The 18,860-nt window shown below is 49.9% G+C and overlaps 1 protein-coding gene across 1 annotated transcript in view; it reads right to left on the bottom strand.

The window, feature by feature from the left end:
• LOC146869184 (E3 ubiquitin-protein ligase TRIM39-like) overlaps positions 1 to 13,379 on the bottom strand; it is an 84,531-nt gene extending 71,152 nt beyond the window's left edge. Inside the window, exons 1-2 of the mRNA XM_085643015.1 lie at positions 12,917 to 13,379; positions 2,315 to 2,410 (exon numbers count right to left, since the gene is read on the bottom strand). Of these exons, the coding sequence (XP_085499141.1) occupies positions 2,315 to 2,410; positions 12,917 to 13,330 (510 nt within the window). The 5' untranslated portion in view covers positions 13,331 to 13,379. The remainder of the gene's footprint in view (positions 1 to 2,314; positions 2,411 to 12,916) is intronic.
• Positions 13,380 to 18,860: the final 5,481 nt, after the last annotated feature.

Here is an 18,860-nt window from a genome sequence, read left to right as displayed (position 1 = left end):
AGCATGCATTACGGCCGGTTTACAGCTGGAATGCATGCTTCCATAGTGGAATATAGGCATGCGACAGAACAGTCTTCCGTCGCATCCTAATGAGGCGGTCGGGACCGGCGACATCGAAATCAGCCCTCAGTATTAGTATTATAAAGGCTGTACTTACCGTGTGAGCAGAAGCAACAACGAAAGGGAGAACACTGCATGCGGCGGGACTTTATAGTCTATTAAAATGTTATTGAAGTTTTATATTCTTCAATTGTTGCTGCCGTGAGCTGGCAATAAAGGAGATTTGCATGATGTTAGCCTCTGTGTCACGCCATAAAACTCAACTAAAGCAGTTTCAAAGCTTTAGAGGGTGGATCTGGTTCCTCTGTCTGCAAAATGAGTACAATAAAGTAGGACCCGATGCACCTTAGGAGAAACACTTCATAAAAACTGTGGGAGAGTTTATCAGATACCATGAAAGGTTTATGGCAGTGACGCCCTTGTTAAATGCATCTCTACAGACACCCCCTGTTGAATACTTAAATATCACGACTAATGGCAGTGTCAGAGTGGTGATAAATGTGCACCACTGCTGAAGGGGCTTCCACGTTACAGGCCCGCCCCTTCTCCCATCCTGAGGCAGGGCTAGGTGCACCAGTTATCCTGGGACATTCCCGTCAGCTGCGGCCTATCCCTGTAAGAAAGGTCTAATGAAGGCATAAAAACTGACGCGTCAAACTAAGGCCGATTAATAAGACTGTTGCAGGAAAATCTTGCAATGGGGATTTAGCAGAACAGAGAATGTCCAAGGTCAGAGGCTGAAGCTGAGCTCTGCCCATTTCATTCCTAGAATTAGAAATGCTTATGTCCTGAAGAAGGGAATCTAAATGTCCCGAAACGTGCTAAGATTAGAAGGCATTTGGTTTAGATGAACTATTCGTGGGTGAAAACTCATGTACACAATGTTAGAGCTTCCATTACTTCGGCGAACTCTGTTGGATGTTCTCTGATTTGACGTTGTATATACAATACCATAGCATGATTACATTGATAAAACCTTTGTTTAGGAAGGGGCTTACTCCAGGCTTGCTTTGTCTGTTGGATGTATAGATCACTACCGATCCACGCATACACAACCCACAGAGGTACACACTCATATAGATGCACACATTAATTTGAAACTCAAAGGTGGATATCTTTGGCCAATGCATGCAGACTCACAGAGGCACACATCCATGCATATATATACTCACACACAGATGCATATACAGTCCCACAGATGTATAACTCCAGATCCATGCATACACACACCCTGAGGTACACACCCATGCATATATATACTCACACACAGATGTATATGTAGTCCCACAGATGTATAACTCCAGATCCATGCATACACACACCCTGAGGTACACACCCATGCATATATATACTCACACACAGATGCATATACAGTCCCACGGATGTATAACTCCAGATCCATGCATACACACACCCAGAGGTACACACTCATGCAGATGCACACATTAATGTGCACACTCACACACAAACCTTGTAAAGACTCACATATGGATACCTTCAGGCCATGCATGCACAGACTCACACATCCATACATACATATACTCACACACAGATGCATATAAAATCTCACGGTTGTGTAACTCACCACTCATGCATATATCAGACCTTGCGATACACAAACCCATAGAGAGGCATCCACATACGTAAGTACAAACCCACAGCCAATAAATACAGACTAAAGCATACACAACCCTCAACCACGCATGTACATAGACACGCACATGTATTTGCATACTCTGTATCTTAAAACCTATATATGCACTAATTCAAGCTCAAAACACAGACGGATATGGAGATGCTCACACATGCATGCACTCCCACAGATAACTCCAGGGCCATCCATATTTGAACAAATACTTAGACATATACACCCAAGTGTGAACATGCATGCACACACTTATGCACGCGCACACACACGCACACACACACACACTGCTACGTGCTCGCAGCCAGATAATGCCACAACTTTGCACACATACTCTAACACACACCGTGTGAGTATGTAAGTACTACCTTAGGATCAGAAGAGTAATTCTTGATTTTATGATTTTTTTAGGATGAGCCCGTGGCCGGTTTCAGCCGCAATATCCAAGTGCAGTGACTCTCGTCAGTATATTTATTTGGTGGGGACCATGACCCAGTTTGTAGGGTGACTCATCAGCTTCTGTGTTCTTGAACTCTAAGAGGTCACAAAAAGACATGGGCATGGACACATACAGACAACAGAGACACAGCACTCACTGCGGCCACTCACCCTCATGGTTTTGAATTGTTCCTCTTCCTTGAATGTAGAATCCTGAATATTTTTTTCCTCTTTCTTCAGAAGACGCAGCCACTCTTGGAGTTTTACCTGCAGAGATGAGAGTGCAAGAAATAAGTGTAGATATATGGAGTGCAGTCTTTTTTTATTATTAACACATTTTATTGACTTTGACGGTACATAGCGGGCGGTGCTCGAAGCATATATTTCGGATACAGCTTATATGAGATGGTGCCAATTATATTCAAACAACAACATTGCCTGTGAACATACAGGCCCAATAACTAAACTTGGCACAGGTTACTGCATCTTTCACTATAAGTAAAATGTCCAGGTGTACATGTTTAGATGACAGAGCGACTCATCTTACCTAAATATGGTCAAGTGTGATTTGATTGCCTGGTTTAGGGAGGGTCTAATGGTAGCAGGGGAGGCAGGTCTATGCCGCGGTCTGTTGCCCAGCAAGACCATATTTTCCTATGTTTTTGTGGACAACCATGCGCCTGGTACACCACGATTTCAGCCTCCATGCATCTGTCCATGGCCTTTCTCCACCCACCCATTGATGGCGGGGAGGTACCCTTACACGTTTGGGCACTGCCCCTCTTGGCAAATGTGAGGCCCAAAAATAGAAGATGTTGTTTATAGTGATTTTCCCCTATCCCCTCGGTGCTGTGAAGTAAGAAAAGCTTGGGATCGAATGGAAGACACCAGGACAGGACCAGACCCAGACAAGAAGATATTTAATGCCAAAATGGTTGCAGTGCCCCACAGCTCCAGACCGTGTGTTGAAACGTCCCCGCTGATTCTCTGCATCTCACACATGTGGGGGACTGGATAACGCCTATCCTCCAGAGGCGGGAGCGGGTGTAGTATGCTCGGTGGAGGTATTTAAATGGAATTAGGCGGTATCGTGTGGCTATAGTGGCACCTCGGGACTAGCTAGAGCCTCAGTCCAGTCATCGTCTGTAAGGTCAGGAATGTCTGCTTCCCACGCATCCCGGGGTTTGTGTAGTGTGGTTTGGGTATCGGTAGTCAGTGTCTGGTAGATTTGCCGGATCTTATGCGTGCCAAGATCCCCCATTGGTAAACATCTCTCTAGTGGGGTGAAATACTGGTAGACCTCCCAGCGAGCAGATTAGGGGAGTCAGGGCGTGTCTCAGCTGCAGATATTTGTAAAACTGTGTCCGGTGCAAGTGGTATTCTATTTGCAGTAGCTGAAAAGATTTGAGGGTGGGTCCCAGCAGAATGTCGCTCAGGGTAGCGATTCCAATGAGGTCCCATGCTCGGAAGCCTGGAAGCTCGGCGACAGCCACAGTACGTCGACTGCATGCAGGTTCGTAGTGCAACACAGGCGTCACCCCCTCCCCATAGGCAATTATTAAGGAGTGCATTAACCTGGGCGAATCACATGCGTGGATTGATATTATGTGCCCAAGATATCGTGGGACAAGGCAAGATGAAGACCCACAGATATTTGAAGCTCTCGGTTGCGTGGGATAACTGCGAAACCCAGGAGCCGCGCCCATGGGCTCCGCATACTAGAAATAACACTGGCTTTGCTGGATTAGCTCCAAGGCCGGAGGTCTCCCCAAACACCCAAAGTATCTGGAGAATCCGGGGGCGGGAAAATCCAGGATCGCTTAAAAAGAATAATACGTCGTCTGCATATAGCGCAATTCTGTCAGACCGGTCATGTGACCATTCATACCCACGAATTAATGTGTCCCGCCGCACCCATGTAGCTAAGGGCTCTGTGGCGAGCGCAAATAGCAATGGATACAGGGGGCAACCCTGCCTCGTACCCCGACGAATTGGGAAGGGTGCTGACCAGAAACCTGCTACCCACACAGAGGCCGGGAGCTCTGTGAGTAATTATTATATGTGGGACAAAAAGCGGGGACCAAAGTTGAGAGATCAGAGGAGCTGAAATAAATAAGTCCAACTTAGGGACTCGAACGCCTTATCTATGTCAGCCAAAAGAATGGCCCGCAGGGCAGCCCAGCTCCGGGGCTTCGCAAGGGCATTGTGAACCCGTCTAATATTGTGCTGGGCAGACCGGTGCAGCATGAAGTAAGCCTGGTCTGGGTGGATCAGTTCTTGGACATATGTGCGGAGGCGGTCAGCAAGGACCTTACCCAACAGTTTGGGTTCAAAATTTAGGAGGAAGATGGGGCGGTAAGAAGATGGTTCTTTTAGGGGTGGCCTGGTTTAAGGAACTCCACTATCTCAGTACGGCGCCAATCAGGAAGTAAGATGTGCTGCTCCAGAGCCTCATGGAGTGCACCCAACAGCTGTGGCCGAGCTGCGCCTTGTGTGGTCGTAGAAAGTCACTAAGGAAGCCGTTGGGGCCAGGCGCGCGGCCGGCGTGCATGTTGGATAAAGCCGCATCGAGTTCCTCTGTGGTTATGGGGGCATCTAGCTGGTCGCGCAGGTGGTCTGGGAGCTTTTTGGGAGATATGCCTGTTAGAAAAACCCCTATCGTCACGCTCGATATGTGTTCCTTCTGCTCGTATAAGGAGGCACAGTAGGCCGCGAACGCTTGTACGACTAAAGGTCTCCACCTACGTGATGCGATCCACAGCCTTTCTAAGATCTTGACACAAAAAGGAGACCTCCAAACCCACAGCACTAATCTTTGTTTCTAGGGTAACGCGGACCTGAGTGCTCGCGGCCAGCAAAGTGGTATTGTTGGTGACAGAGCTCCCGGTGTCTGTGTTGCTCGTGCCACCAGGGGCTGAGGCAAACTGGTCCAGGGTGCTTTGCTTGGAGGTGGGGACCACTGGTTTATCCTTGGCCATGATGGAAAAGGGAGGTGGTGAGGGGGAGCCATAGCGCAGTGTCTACCCCGCTTCTGATTGTATTTCCTTCCGCTAAAGATTCTGGCACGTATCTCCGATAGGCAACCTGCCACCTAGGTGCCCCGTTGGGGACACTCGGGTATACTACAGCGGGCCATGCCTCACGGAATCTGGCCGCCCTGGGCCACAAGCCGCACTAAGCCTAGCTCAGCTGCCTCCGCAGCCCAGGGTCAGCCAGCCAAGTAGACCGCCTACCGGGATCAGACTCACCGGAACCCTAGCCCACAGGTCTTCTCGCACCAGCTCAGTCCCACGGGGCCCCAGGCTGCAGTCCCTCCAGGATGTTGCAAAACGGCTGGAGCTGGACCCACAACCTTCAAGTGTGGGTGGTCCACTCCACCAGCCCTCGATGGGGCGGCTTCAGTATCTACTCTGGGGCGGGGGAATAGTGGCATGTCTCCTCACAGGCCCTTTATGTGAAGAGCCACCTCTGCTGTATCCCCAGCCGAGCCGTGACACCCTCAGCACGGGTCCCAAGGTCGTCGATCAGCTGCAGCGTCGACTTCCGGCCGTCGCGGACCCCAGCCAGCGGGGCCCAGTGCCTGCCTCCACTGCTGTGTCTTGGTACTTTTGGGCCCCACGAGTGCCCCTAGTAGGATGGGAGGCGCAGGCGGGCCGGAGTACCCCCGTGGGCGCAGCCCTGGCCACAAGCAGGTCTCCTCTCTGGGCCCTCAGGCCCATCCAGCCACGAAGGTTGGTCAACAGGATCGACCCGGGCACAGTCAGTGTCTGCCCCGGTGCTCCTGGGTCGAAGGGAATCCCTGGGGTGGCACCCGGTCCTGCGGGGCACACCCGTGGCTCAAGGCGCCTGCCGGACCCCTTCGAGCTGCACAGGGTCGACCTTGAGGATGCCGCACTACCTCTCGCGCCTGAGCCGTCCGATGTGGGTGAGTCTTCTGTGTGGGGGCCGATGGCTATGCCCCAGCTGCCAGGGGCCACGACTGCCCAAGGCGCTGCTACACAACACACACGAGGGCCTCCACGAGCCCCGCGTGGCTTCCAGGATCTCCTGGGCACCCGCAACCAGGTCCCAGATCTGGCACCGGCCGCGCAGGCCCCGGCGCGTGACAGCGTGTGCCACACCCTGCATTACTGCACCTCTTCGTCTGCACCTGTTCTGCTGTGTACCATGACCATGTGACAGCGCGTGCCACACCCTGCATTACTGCACCTCTTCGTCTGCACCTGTTCTGCTGTGTACCATTACCATGTGACAGCGCGTGCCACACCCTGCATTACTGCACCTCTTCGTCTGCACCTGTTCTGCTGTGTACCATGACCATGTGACAGCGTGTGCCACACCCTGCATTACTGCACCTCTTCGTCTGCACCTGTTCTGCTGTGTACCATGACCATGTGACAGCGTGTGCCACACCCTGCATTAATGCACCTCTTCGTCTGCGCCTGTTCTGCTGTGTACCATGACCATGTGATAGCGTGTACCACACCCTGCATTACTGCACCTCTTCGTCTGCACCTGTTCTGCTGTGTACCATGACCATGTGACAGCGTGTGCCACACCCTGCATTACTGCACCTCTTTGTCTGCACCTGTTCTGCTGTGTACAATGACCATGAGACTGTTTGTGCCACATCCTGCGTTACTGCACCTCTTCTGCCATGTTCCATAACCATGTGCGACACCCTGCATTACTGGACCGCTTCTTCTGTGTACCATAACCACATGAGCTCCTAATATAACCCTTGCCACATCATGGGGCATATTTACAAGAAATGTTCAGAGCTAGGTCTAACGCCACGCTCCAACAGTTTCAAAACACAGGGATGTGCCGTATTTGCAAGAATGCGGCGCACTCCTGCATTTTCCCTAGTGATGGCACTAAATTTAGCTGCCTAGCGCCGCAAGGGTGCCTGCGTTGCAGGGAATGATTGTTCATTTGCGCATAAACAAGCACTAATGGCGATTTGTAATCTCTATGTGTGCTTAAGAATGCAGCACATATAGAAGTTGGAAAACGTCATTTTTTGAATGATTGTTTATGTGCCGGAAGGGACCCCTTTCTGCACATGAGCAATCGCTTATGGCGAATTGCGCACACATAGAAACAGCAAAAACAGAGAGAAATTAATCATTTCTCCTCGTTGCACCTGTTTAAGACCAGGTTTTCCTGGTCTTATTTTTGGTGCTGCCCCATATTTACACCACCCTTGTAAATAAGGGGCAGCCTAGAAAAGCACTGGGATTTGTGGTGAAACGCACACAGCAACACCCATAGCCCCTCCCTTTACTGCAGCGGACTGCTGCCATAAGGGTCATATTTACAAGGTGACGCTACTATCTTCATATGAAAGAGGGGGTGTGAGAACAAAGGGGCAAATTTACAAGGTCTGGCGCATCTCTGCAAATCGGCAGGGATGCGCCAGAACACTTGCGACCCGCATAACCACACGTGCGCCGCCACGGCGCGCCACATTGTTAATGCGGCGCATCACTGCCTAACATGCTGCATCAATCCTTACGCCTGCTTCAAGCAGGCGCAGGGTTTTAAAGCAGCATGGCCGTAAAAGTGACTCAGTGAATTCTTGTAGATTTCACTGCGTCACTTTTACGAGGCGTACCTGTGAGGGAACGCCCACTCTGCGCTGGAACGCCCACATGAAACCTGACGCAGGTTTCATGTGGCGCAGGGGTTTATAACGTGACGCATCTCCCTAGATGCGTCACGTTGTAAATACGGCGCAACATGGCGCATGATTTACATGGGTGCTGCGTCACAGAAGTGACGCAACGGCGGCGTAAATGTGTTGCAAGGGGCTTGTAAATCTGCCCCAAAGTGAGCCAGGCAAAGTGTGTGTTTTCGTAGCACTAAAACAAGGCACTGTGAAAGGTCAGAGCAGGGTCGCGCTGGAGTTGGCTGCCTGGGGTGTTCTGCAGAGGCGCAACTAGAGCCAAATTTCGGGGGAGGCTAATTCTTCCAGCAATAGGCAGAGTGGGGATGCAGGGGCTGTAAAAAGGGGTGAAAAACAACAGAGCCTCATTTACAAGCAAATGGTCTTTTAAAGACCTGTGAAGTACTGGGTGCGTGTGGAAGCTGTCTCAGCGCGGGGCAATGGGCGTTGCACGCTCTTCTCTCTCCTAATCATCCCACGATGATGTTGCTCCTGCACTGTGTAGGAGAGTAGGATCTGCTTCCTATGGTTACCCCGACTTTTTGCTGATGTTTCACTGTTTTTCGACTTTAGTCTGGCGGGGGCCCTGTAATCCAGGACCCCAGCCTAGCTGCTTCCTCTCTAAAATTATTTCATATACTTTAGATACACTCCAGATTGGATTCTGGGGTACCCTTATGAGTCCCTAGTATATGGTATACTATGTACCAAGGGCATAGGTACCCCAGAGGCCTACCAGGGGCTGAAGCATGTATTGTGCCACCCCTGGAAAGCCATCCAAAATGACACCCTAGGACTGCTACTGCAGCCTGGGTAAGGTGGTGCATGCACCCCTTACAGAGATGTAGGTTCACTATATCTCACCTATCACTGCACATAGAAACCTATCAGTCACCCCTATGGCAGGCCTTATCAATCCTGAAGGCAGGGTGCTTGGTTATATGTGAGAGGGTGCCCATGCATGATCAGAGCACCCCTGCAGCCTTCGGAATCTATCCTCCGGGGTTGTCAGTGGTGCAGCCTGACCATATACTCTTAAGTACATTATAACCAAACGGTAAATGCTAACTTTGGACTGGCTGCACGGACACATGTCGTATTTGGTGTCAAACATCTTGGAATCATACCTCCACACCAGAAACTGGTGTGGGAGTATGATCCCACCCTTCTAGAGCGAGAGACATGGCAGTACTGGTATACCCAGTAGAAACTTAATACAGCCTTAGCATCACAAAATGGATGCTGCAGCCACAGACACAAGTCTGGCCTCCTACTGCTGACCGAAACTCCAGCAGGGGAGGCCTGGACAATAGATTTCCTGTCAAAGGGAGGTGTAACCACCTCCCAGACAGGCTGATGTGTATTGGGGCTGGGTGGGAGCACCCCAAGAGTGCTTTGAAGTCCTGCACACGGGGCACATTTGGTGTCCCTGTGCATAGCCCAGTTCAAACCGGTTGCAGGGGCTACCAGCCCCTGCTCTGGTGCGAAACTGGACAAAGGAAATGGGTGTAGCCACCCCTCTTTCCAAACACCCCCATAGGTGGGTCCCCAGAGTAAGTCCAACCCCTTCCTTGGGTATAAAGAAGGAACCCCTGTAACCAGAACTTTAGATATTCCTGGACGAAACTCTGCAACTGAATCCTGGACCTTCGACGATCTGTTCAACGCCAGATGACTGAAGAATCTCCCTTGGAGTAAAGGAGTTACTCCCCTGATTGGCAGGCACCAAAGAAGCATCTGTCCGGTCTGCATCTCCCCAGTTCCCACCAGACGCCGAAGACTTTGCAATGCCAGAGGTGGATTTCCAGACTTCCCAGAGGCTGACCCGAGTCCCCAGCAAGGCTGAGACCCGTAGACCTCGTGGGTACCGTGGAACCTGAATCCCTGGACATTGATCACATTTGCTAGTGCATCAGCTTCTCGATGCTCCTTGAGGCTGTGCATTGGGTTACTCGTAGCCCATAAACTGAGCAGTAACCTCACCGAAGATTGTCGGCCTAACCACTCCGAGTGACCCACCATTGATTCTTCTCGACGCATCCTTGAGATCAATTGTCTGTCGACTTGTGGGTCCCTGAGAAAGTAACTCTGGCTTTCCTTGGGCTTTCCTGGTTGCTCCAGATGTGCCCTCACTCCTCCTTGCTGGGGGTGTCCCTCGGACCTTACTGGTCCGCACTGAAGCATTTCTTCTATTTCTGCGTGGGTTGCTGTTGCCAAGGCTTATTGGGTCCAATCCGGATACCGACACCGCAGCACTCGACAACCTTCGTGGGCAGCTCGAATCCAGCTCCTGGTCATCGTCGACACCTCCTGGTCCTCGTGGCTGAAGAGTCAAACTTCGCCTTCTTCAACAGAAACCCCCGACATCGGTGTTCATTCGACTTCCATGCTCCTGGTCACCGGCAAGTGACCCAGACTCTGTCCCCTCTGCTTTCAGGTCTTCTACATCTTCGATCCAGGCTTGGATCGCTTCGGACACTTCTCCTCGTCCCGGCAGCAGCACTTTGCAGCAGTTAGCCATTGAAAACGACGACGCGACCCGACACCATTTGACACCTATGCACCCGGCTTCCCTGGGGGAGGTAACACGAGTACTCCGATGCTTCTGTGGGTGTGGGCCCTAGAACCCCTTAAGTCTAAAAGGGTTAGCTCCAAGTCCTCTCCTAAGTGTCCTTTATCTTTAAAAATCTAACCGCGACTTTCTCCATAGAAGCTAACGGGAGGTCGCGGCTGTGTTCTCACACTGCACACGGCCCCGTGGGTCCCCTGTGTCACTACCTTGGGTGGTTCCTTGGGGTCGCAGCAATTCTAGAGGCTCTAGGCCTGCGTCTAGTTCAGTCGTGGTTCTTATACCACTATTTTAGTATATGGTTCGGTCGCCCCTAGGGCTAACTGTATATTGTGCTTATTCACTGTTGATATTTGCCTTGTAACTCATAAAGAGACTAGGGGGGTGTGTTTTAGAATAAATACATATATTTTATATATACACCTGGTGTGGATCTCTTTTCATTTGGTCATTTCAGAGATTATAGACTGGTAAAACAAGCTGCTTTACAATCCTTCAAGACTTAGCCTGAAGGCTGCTCTCCATAGCTACCACTAGGATAGCTTTCAATAAAGGTTGTCTTTAACTTATCATCAATAAGGGTTGTTTGGACTGGTACAAGGTGCCCACTAGAACTAGTGGACAGCATATATCAGGCCAACTTCTCACACACTGCAAAAAGAGAAGGGAAATCCTGAGAGAAAATGGCTCTCTTTAAAGGATTTCCCTTCCCCTATAACGTGGCTCACCTGGCATGATGTCTCCACTTCTCAGTAATGAGCGATGTGCTTGCTCTCACTGCAGTCCAATTAAAAAAAAAGAAAACAGACTACCTTTGTGAGGCCCGAAAATACAGCCCGATAGAGATCAGTTTCGAGGCCCCCTAAAAATAACTGCTGGTGCTCAGACCCGGCCCACTTAAAGCCCTGCTTGGTATCACAAAACACCCACATGCATATGACTTCTGATTATCTGCAGCTGCTTATGTGGTGCGAGGTGAAAACCTCGGGGCTCTGACAGACGCCCAGTGCGATCTTCTGCAGTTTCTTACATGGGTCACACACTGAAACGCACTTACAACTAACAAACTTACCTAATGGGTATGGGTAGCCTTCTCTAGTGACCTGCGGAGACTCGCAGAGTGAACGGTGATCCCTGAATGATCACAGCTATCCCTTCTCCAGGGACCCATGGAGACCCACAGAGTGAACTGTGATCCCTGAATGATCACAGATGTCCCTTCTCCAGGGACCCATGGAGACCCACAGGGTGAATGGTGATCCCTGAATGACCACAGATGTCCCTTCTCCAGGGACCCGCGGAGACCCACAGAGTGAACTGTGCTCCCTGAATGATCACAGATGTCCCTTCTCCAGGGACCCATGGAGGCCCACAGAGTGAACTGTGATCCCTGAATGATCACAAAGGTCCCTTCTCCAGGGACCTGCAGAGACCCACAGAGTGAACTGTGATCCCTGAATGATCACAGATTTCCCTTCTCCAGGGACCCATGGAGGCCCACAGAGTGAACTGTGATCCCTGAATGATCACAGATGTCCCTTCTCCAGGGACCCATGGAGGCCCACAGAGTGAACTGTGATCCCTGAATGACTGCAGATGTCCCTCCTCCAGGGACCCGTGGAGACCCACATAGTGAACGGTGATCCCTGAATGATCACAGATGTCTAGGAGGCGCAACTAACCTGTGAGCCCTAAAATCTGATTTAAATGCCGTGTATTCCTTTGTTGGAATCATTGTGGAGTGGTGTGGCTCACTGGTTAGAGGCAGCAGACCCGGAAGCAGAGGACGGCCCAGGACCAGGGTTCAATTCCCGACGCGGCAGGGTCGTGGACCAGGGCCAGCGGACTCGATAATTCTCGCCTTGGTGCCTACTCTAACCAGGGATCACACTCGGCAACTCTGGGCATTAGCTTGCCTCATCTCCACAACGGCCCCTCACATTCGCTGGGGATGCCTGGTTTCACCTTGGAGATACCCAGGAGGGACCATCTCACAGGGATAGCCAGGATGGGTTCCCCAGCGGTCTACAGCGTCAGGACGCCTCAGGGCAGCAGTGTGCTTTACAAGACTTACACATTTACATTTACACATTTATTGTGTGTCTTCGTTAGTGAACTCTGAACATCCACTCACATACCTTGTGCTCTTGGACAACCATTTATGTGGGACCCGCAGGGTGCCTTTGATCCCTCCACACCCAATGACACTGCATCTTCTATTAGACTCCAGTAGTGTATACACTTGTGAATCCTGAACACCCACACACATACCTTGTGCTCTTCTGCAGCTTCCTGTATGGGGTACACTGAATGACATGTCACCTCTGAACACTTGCACACATAGCTCTGCTCTCAGGCTGCCTCCCTGATGGGGCTCACAGAGGGACTTTGTGATCCCTGAATTTCCAGACATACCCTGTGACCTTCACTTGTCGTTCCAGAACACCCACACACACACACACCTTGTGCTCCTTAGCAGGTTCCTCAATGGGGCTCACACTGAGTCTATGCAATCCATGAATATCCACAGACGTACCTTGTACTCCTCTGCAGCCTCCTCTACAGGACTTGCTGAGTGAGTTTTATGGTCCTTGGACTCCCGGCACACCAAACATATCATCCTCTGATCCTCTGCACAGAACAGCAGCAGTGCCTGGTTATGCTTCTCACACAGATTCTCCTCCGGGGGCTTCACTGGGGGCAGATGAAGCTGTTTTGCAATTTCCACCATGTTCTTCAGTTGCCTGTTGGGTCGGAGGCTTTTCCCAGAAGATATTTCCCTGCACTGTGGACAGGGGAAGTTTCCATCTCTTCCCTCCCAGCTCTGAGTGATGCAGGAGCGGCAGAAGTTGTGTCCACAATCGATAGTCACCGGATCAGTAAAATACTCCAAACAGATGGAACAAGTGGCCTCTTCCTGGAGCTTCCCGAGCTGAGCTGCTGCCGCCATGATGCAGAAATGCAGGAAGTAAAGTTAAGTTTCATTTCTCTCTGTGTGAAGTGGGTGTGTCTGTGCGTCTGCCCCTCTCTGGCTGCGCTGGGACTTCCGGGTTCATGTTACAGTCACAGAGCAGAGAACTGACTCTTCTGCTGCTAGTGATTAACTCTGGGGTGACACCATTTACGCGTCATGTGGTTTTATTTCGAGGATCTGTAAGTGCAGAACTGGAGCTTGTAGATGGGTTTCTGTAAAATCCTCTGTGTTATTTTTTACAGGCCAATTCTGCAAGTTCGTTTTTTTAAATCTTTTAGGAATCTCATAAACATTTCTAAAATACTTTCTAAAGTGATTTCTTCCTGTATTTGTATTTTAATTTTTGTTTGAAAGGCTGAAAAAGACCAACTTTTGCTCGTTTATCAATGTTTTTACTGGCCTTACCATAACATTGCTGGTCAGGCCGGTAAAATAGTAGTTTTGTGTGTAAGGGAAGAATATATTGCTGCCTCTTATTGTCTGTTCTGTATGTAAAGGATGCTTACACTGCTGATGCCCTGATCTACCTATTCTGTGAGTGAGGGAAGTTTGCACTGCTGATGCCATGATCTACCTATTCTGTGAGTGAGGGAAGCTTGCACTGCTAATGCCATGATCTACCTATTCTGTTAGTGAGGGAAGCTTGCACTGCTGATGTACTCATGTACCTATTCTGTGAGTGAGGGAAGTTTGCCTGCTGATGCCCTGATCTACCTATTCTGTGAGTGAGGGAAGCTTGCACTGCTAATGCACTGATCTACCCAATCTGTGAGTGAGGGAAGCTTGCAATGCTGCTACCATGATATGCCTGTTCGCTTCTACCATGATATGCCTGTTCTGTTAGAGGGATGCTTGACCTGCTGTTTTTATGATATACCTGCTCTGTGACAAGGAAGCTTGCACTGCTCCCGCCCTGCTGTACCTATTCTGTGAGTGAGGAAAGCTTGCACTGCTCCCGCCCCGCTATACCTATTCTGTGAGTGAGGGAAGTTTGCACTGCTGATGCACTGATGTACCTATTCTGTGAGTGAGGGAAGTTTGCACTGCTGCTACCATGATATACCTGTTCGCTGTTACCATGATATACCTGTTCTGTTAGAGGGATGCTTGCACTGCTGTTCTCATGATATACCTGTTCTGTGAGAAGGAAGCGTGCACTGCTCCTGCCTGCTGTACCTGTTCATTGAGTTAGGGAAGCTTGCACTGCTGACACCCCGAAGTACCTATTCTGTGAGTGGAGGAAGCTTGCACTGCTGATGCCCTGCTGTACCTGTTCTGAGAGAGGAAACTTGTACTACTGCTACCATGATGCAACTTGTCTGTGAGAGAGAAGCTTGTACAGTAGATGCCCTGATGTACCTGTTCTGTGTTTGAGGGACGCTTGCACTGTTGACGCCCTTATGTACCTGTTCTGAGAGAGGAAAGCTTCTACTGCTGCCAATTGTGATTTACCTGCTCCGTAAGAGGCAAGCTTAGACTGCTAATGCCCTGATGTACCTATTCTGTGAGTGAGGGAAGCTCGCACTGTTGATGCCCTGATGTACCTGCTCTGCATATGAAGAAAGGTTGCAGTGCGGATACCCTGATGTACCTATTCTCTGAGTAAGGGAAGCCTGCCCTGTTGATGCCCAAATGTACCTCCTCTGTAAGAGGCATGTATCTGTTCTGTGAGTGAGGAAAGCTTGCACTGCTGATACCTTGATGCCCCTGTTCTTTGTTTGAGGAAAGCTTGCGCTGCTGATGCCCTGATGTAACTATTCTGTGAGTGAGGAAAGCTTGCACTGCTGATGACATGCTATACCTGTACTGAGAGAGGGAAGCTTCTACTGCTGCTAACTTGATTTACTTGTTCTGTGAGAGGGAAGCTTGCAATGCTGATGCCCTGATGTACCTGTTCTGTAAGTGAGGTAAGCTTCCGCTGATGATGACATGATGTATCTGTTCTATGAGAAACAAGCTTAGATGATGATCACCAGATGTACCTACTTTGTGAGTGAGTGAAGCCTGCACTGCTGATGTCCTAATGTGCGTGCTCTGTGAGAGGCAAGGTCAGACTGCTGACAGCCTGATGTATCTATTCTGTGAGTGAGGGGAGCTTGCAATGCTGATGGCTTGATGCCCTGATGTAACTGTTCTGAGAGAGGGAAGCTTTTACTACTGCTACGATGATATACCTGTTCTGTTAGAGGGAAGCCTGCACTGTTTATGCCCTGGTGTACCTGTTCAGTGAGTGAGGGAAGCTTGCCTTGCTGATGTCCTGATGTACTTGCTCTGTGAGTGGGAGAAGCTAGCACTGATGATGCCCTGATCTACCTGTTCAGTGAGTGACGGAAGCTTGCACTGCTGATGACCTGGTGTACCTGTTCTCTCAGTGAGGGAAGCTTGAACTGCTGATGCCTTGATTCCCTGATGTAATTGTTCTGAGAGAGGGAAGCTTGAACTGCTGTTACCATGATATAACTCTTCTGTGAGAGGGAAGCTTGCACTGTTTATGCCATGATATGCCTGTTCATTGAGTGAGGGAAGCTTGCATAGCTGATGTACTGATGTGCCTGTTCTGTGACAGGGAAGCTTTCACTGCTGCTCACGTGATATACATGTTCTGTGAGAGGCAAGCTTAGACTGCTGATGCCTGATGTACCTGTTCTGTGACTGAGGGAAGCTTGCATTGCTGATGACTTGACCTCCCTATTCTGTCAGGAAGAAAGCTTGCACTGCTGATACCCTGATGTACCTACACTATGAGTGAGGGAAGCTGTACTATTCATGCCGTGAGGTACCTGTTCTTTGAGAGGTAAGCTTAGACTGCTGATGCCCTGATGTATACATTTTTTTTGTGCGGGAAGCCTGCACTGCTGATGTCCTGGTGTACCTGCTCTGTGCGAGGGAAGCTTATACAGCATCTACCATGATGTACCTGTTCTCCGAAAGGGAAGCTTGCACTACTGATGCCCTGATGCACCTGTTTTGTGAGTGAGGGAAGCTTGCACTGCTGATGTACCTGTTCTATGTGTGAGGAAAGATTGCGCTGCTAATGTCGTGATGTACCTACTCTATGAGGTACGCTTGCACTGATGATGCTCTGATCCACCTGTTATGTGAATGAGGGAAGCTTGTACTGCTGATGCCCTGATTTAACTATTCTGAGAGAGGAAAGCTTGCACTACTGATGCCTTGGGGTACCTGTTCTGTACATGAAGGAAGCCTGCAATGCTGATGCCCTGCTGTACCTATTCTTAGTGAGGGAAGCTTGCACTGCTGATGCCCCAATGCACCTGTTCTGCGTATGAGGAGAGCTTGCAGTGTTTGATGCCCTGATGTACCTGTTCTGTGTATGAGGGAACCCTGCACTGCTGATGCCCTGATATACCTGCTCTATAATAAGCAAATTCAGACTGCTGACACCCTGATGTACCTATTTTGTTAGTAAGAGAAGCATGCACTTCTGATGCCCTGCTGTACCTGTTCCGAAAGAGGAAAGCATGTACTGCTGCTACCATGATAGACTTGTTCTGTGAGAGGGAAGCTTGCACTGCTGATCCCCTGATGTACCTGTTCTGTAAGTGAGGGAAGTTTGCACTGCTGATGCCATGAATTCCCTGTCCTGTGTTTGAGGGGAAGCTTGCTCTGCTGATGCCCTGATGTCCCTGTTCTGTGTTTGAGGGAAGCTTGCACTGCTGACGTCCTGATGTACCTGTACTAAGAGAAGGAAGCTTCTACTGGTGCAACTGTGATTTATCTGTCCTCTGAGAGGGAAGCTTACTCTGCTGGTGCCCTGATGTACCTGGTCTTTGAGTGAGGAAAGCTTGCATTGATGATGATATTATGTACCTGTTCCATAAGTGAGAAAAACTTGGTCTGCTGATGACTGGATGCACCTCTTCTGTGAGTGAGGGAAGCTTGCACTGCTGATGCCCTGATGTACCTGTTCTGCTTGTGATGGAACTCTGCACTGCTGATAACCCAATGAACCTCTTCCATGAGGGAGGGAAGCCTGCACTGTTAATGCCCTAAGTTACCTGTTTTTGAAAGACAAGCTAAGATGCTGATCCCCAGATGTACCTGTTCTGTGAGTGAGAGAGGCTTGCACTGCTGATGCCCTGATGTAACTGCTGTGTGAGGGACAAGTTTAGACTGCTGATGTCTTGATGTACATGTTCTGTGAGTGAGTGATGCTTGCACTGCTGATGCCCTGATGTACCTGTTCTATGTGTGAGAGAAGCCTGCAATGCTGAAGCCCTGATGTACCTGCTCTTTGAGTCATAAAAGCCTGAACTGCTGATGCCCTGATGTACCTGTTCTGTCTGTGATGGAAGCCTGCACTGCTTAAGCCCTGATGTACCTGCTCTGTGAGTGAGGACAGCTTGCACTGTTGATGCCCTGATGTACCTATTCTGCGCATGAGTGAAGCTTGCACTGCTGGTACCTTGATGTACCAATTCTATGAGTGAGGGAAGCTTGCATTGTTGATGCTCTGATTTACCTGTTCTGTGTATGAAGGAAGTGTGCACTTCTGATGCCCTGATGTACTTGCTCTATGAGAAGCAAACTCAGACTGCTGACGCTCTGATGTACCTATTTTGTGAGTAAGGGAAGTGTGCACTTCTGATGCCCTGCTGCACCTGTTCCGAAAGAGAGAAGCTTGTACTGCTGCTACCATGATGGACCTGTTCTGTGAGAGGGAAGCATGCACTGCTGATGCCCTCATGTACCGCTTCTATGAGTGAGGGAAGCTCGCATTGCTGATGCCCTGAAGGCCCTGTCCTTTTTTTGAGGGAAGCTTGCACTGCTGAAGCCCTTATGTCCCTATGCTGTGTTTGAGGGAAGCTTGCATTGCTGATGCCCTTATGTGCTTGTTCTGTGAGAGGGAAGCTTGCACTGCTGGGGCCCTGATGTACCTGGTCTTTGAGTGAGTACAGCTTTCCCTGATGATGGTGATATGTACCTGTTCTGTGAGTGAGGGAAGTTTGCTCTGCTGATGACCGGACGTACCTGTTCTGTGAGTGAGGGAAGCTTGCACGGCTGATGCCCTGATGTACCTGTTTTGCGTGTGAGGGAACCTTGCACTGCTAATATCCTGATGTACCTATTCTGTAAGTGAGAGAAACCTGCACTGTAGATGCCCTAATGTACCTGCTCTGTGAGGGGCAATATTAGATTGCTGATGTCGTGATTTACCTGTTCTTTGATTAGTGAAGCTTGCACTGCTGATGCTCTGATATACCTGCTCTGTGAGTCATGAAAGCTTGCACTGCTGGTGCCCTGATGTACCTGTTCTGTGTATGGGAGAAGCTTGCACCGCTGACACCCTGATGTATGTATTGTATGAGTGAGGGAATCCTGCATTATTGATGCCCAGTTGTACCTGTTCTGTGAGAGGGAAGTTTGCACTGCTGATGCCCTAATGTAACTGTTCTGTGGGTGAGGGACGCTTGCACTTCTGATGCCCTGAGGTACTGGTCTGTGAGTTAAGGAAGCTTGCACTGATGATGCCCTGGTGTACCTG

This window comes from Triturus cristatus, chromosome 1_1 (assembly GCF_964204655.1).
Source record: "Triturus cristatus chromosome 1_1, aTriCri1.1, whole genome shotgun sequence".
Taxonomy (NCBI): domain Eukaryota; kingdom Metazoa; phylum Chordata; class Amphibia; order Caudata; family Salamandridae; genus Triturus; species Triturus cristatus.
The sequence above is the reverse complement of the archived record's forward strand: the minus strand, read 5'-3'. Positions and strand labels throughout refer to the sequence as shown.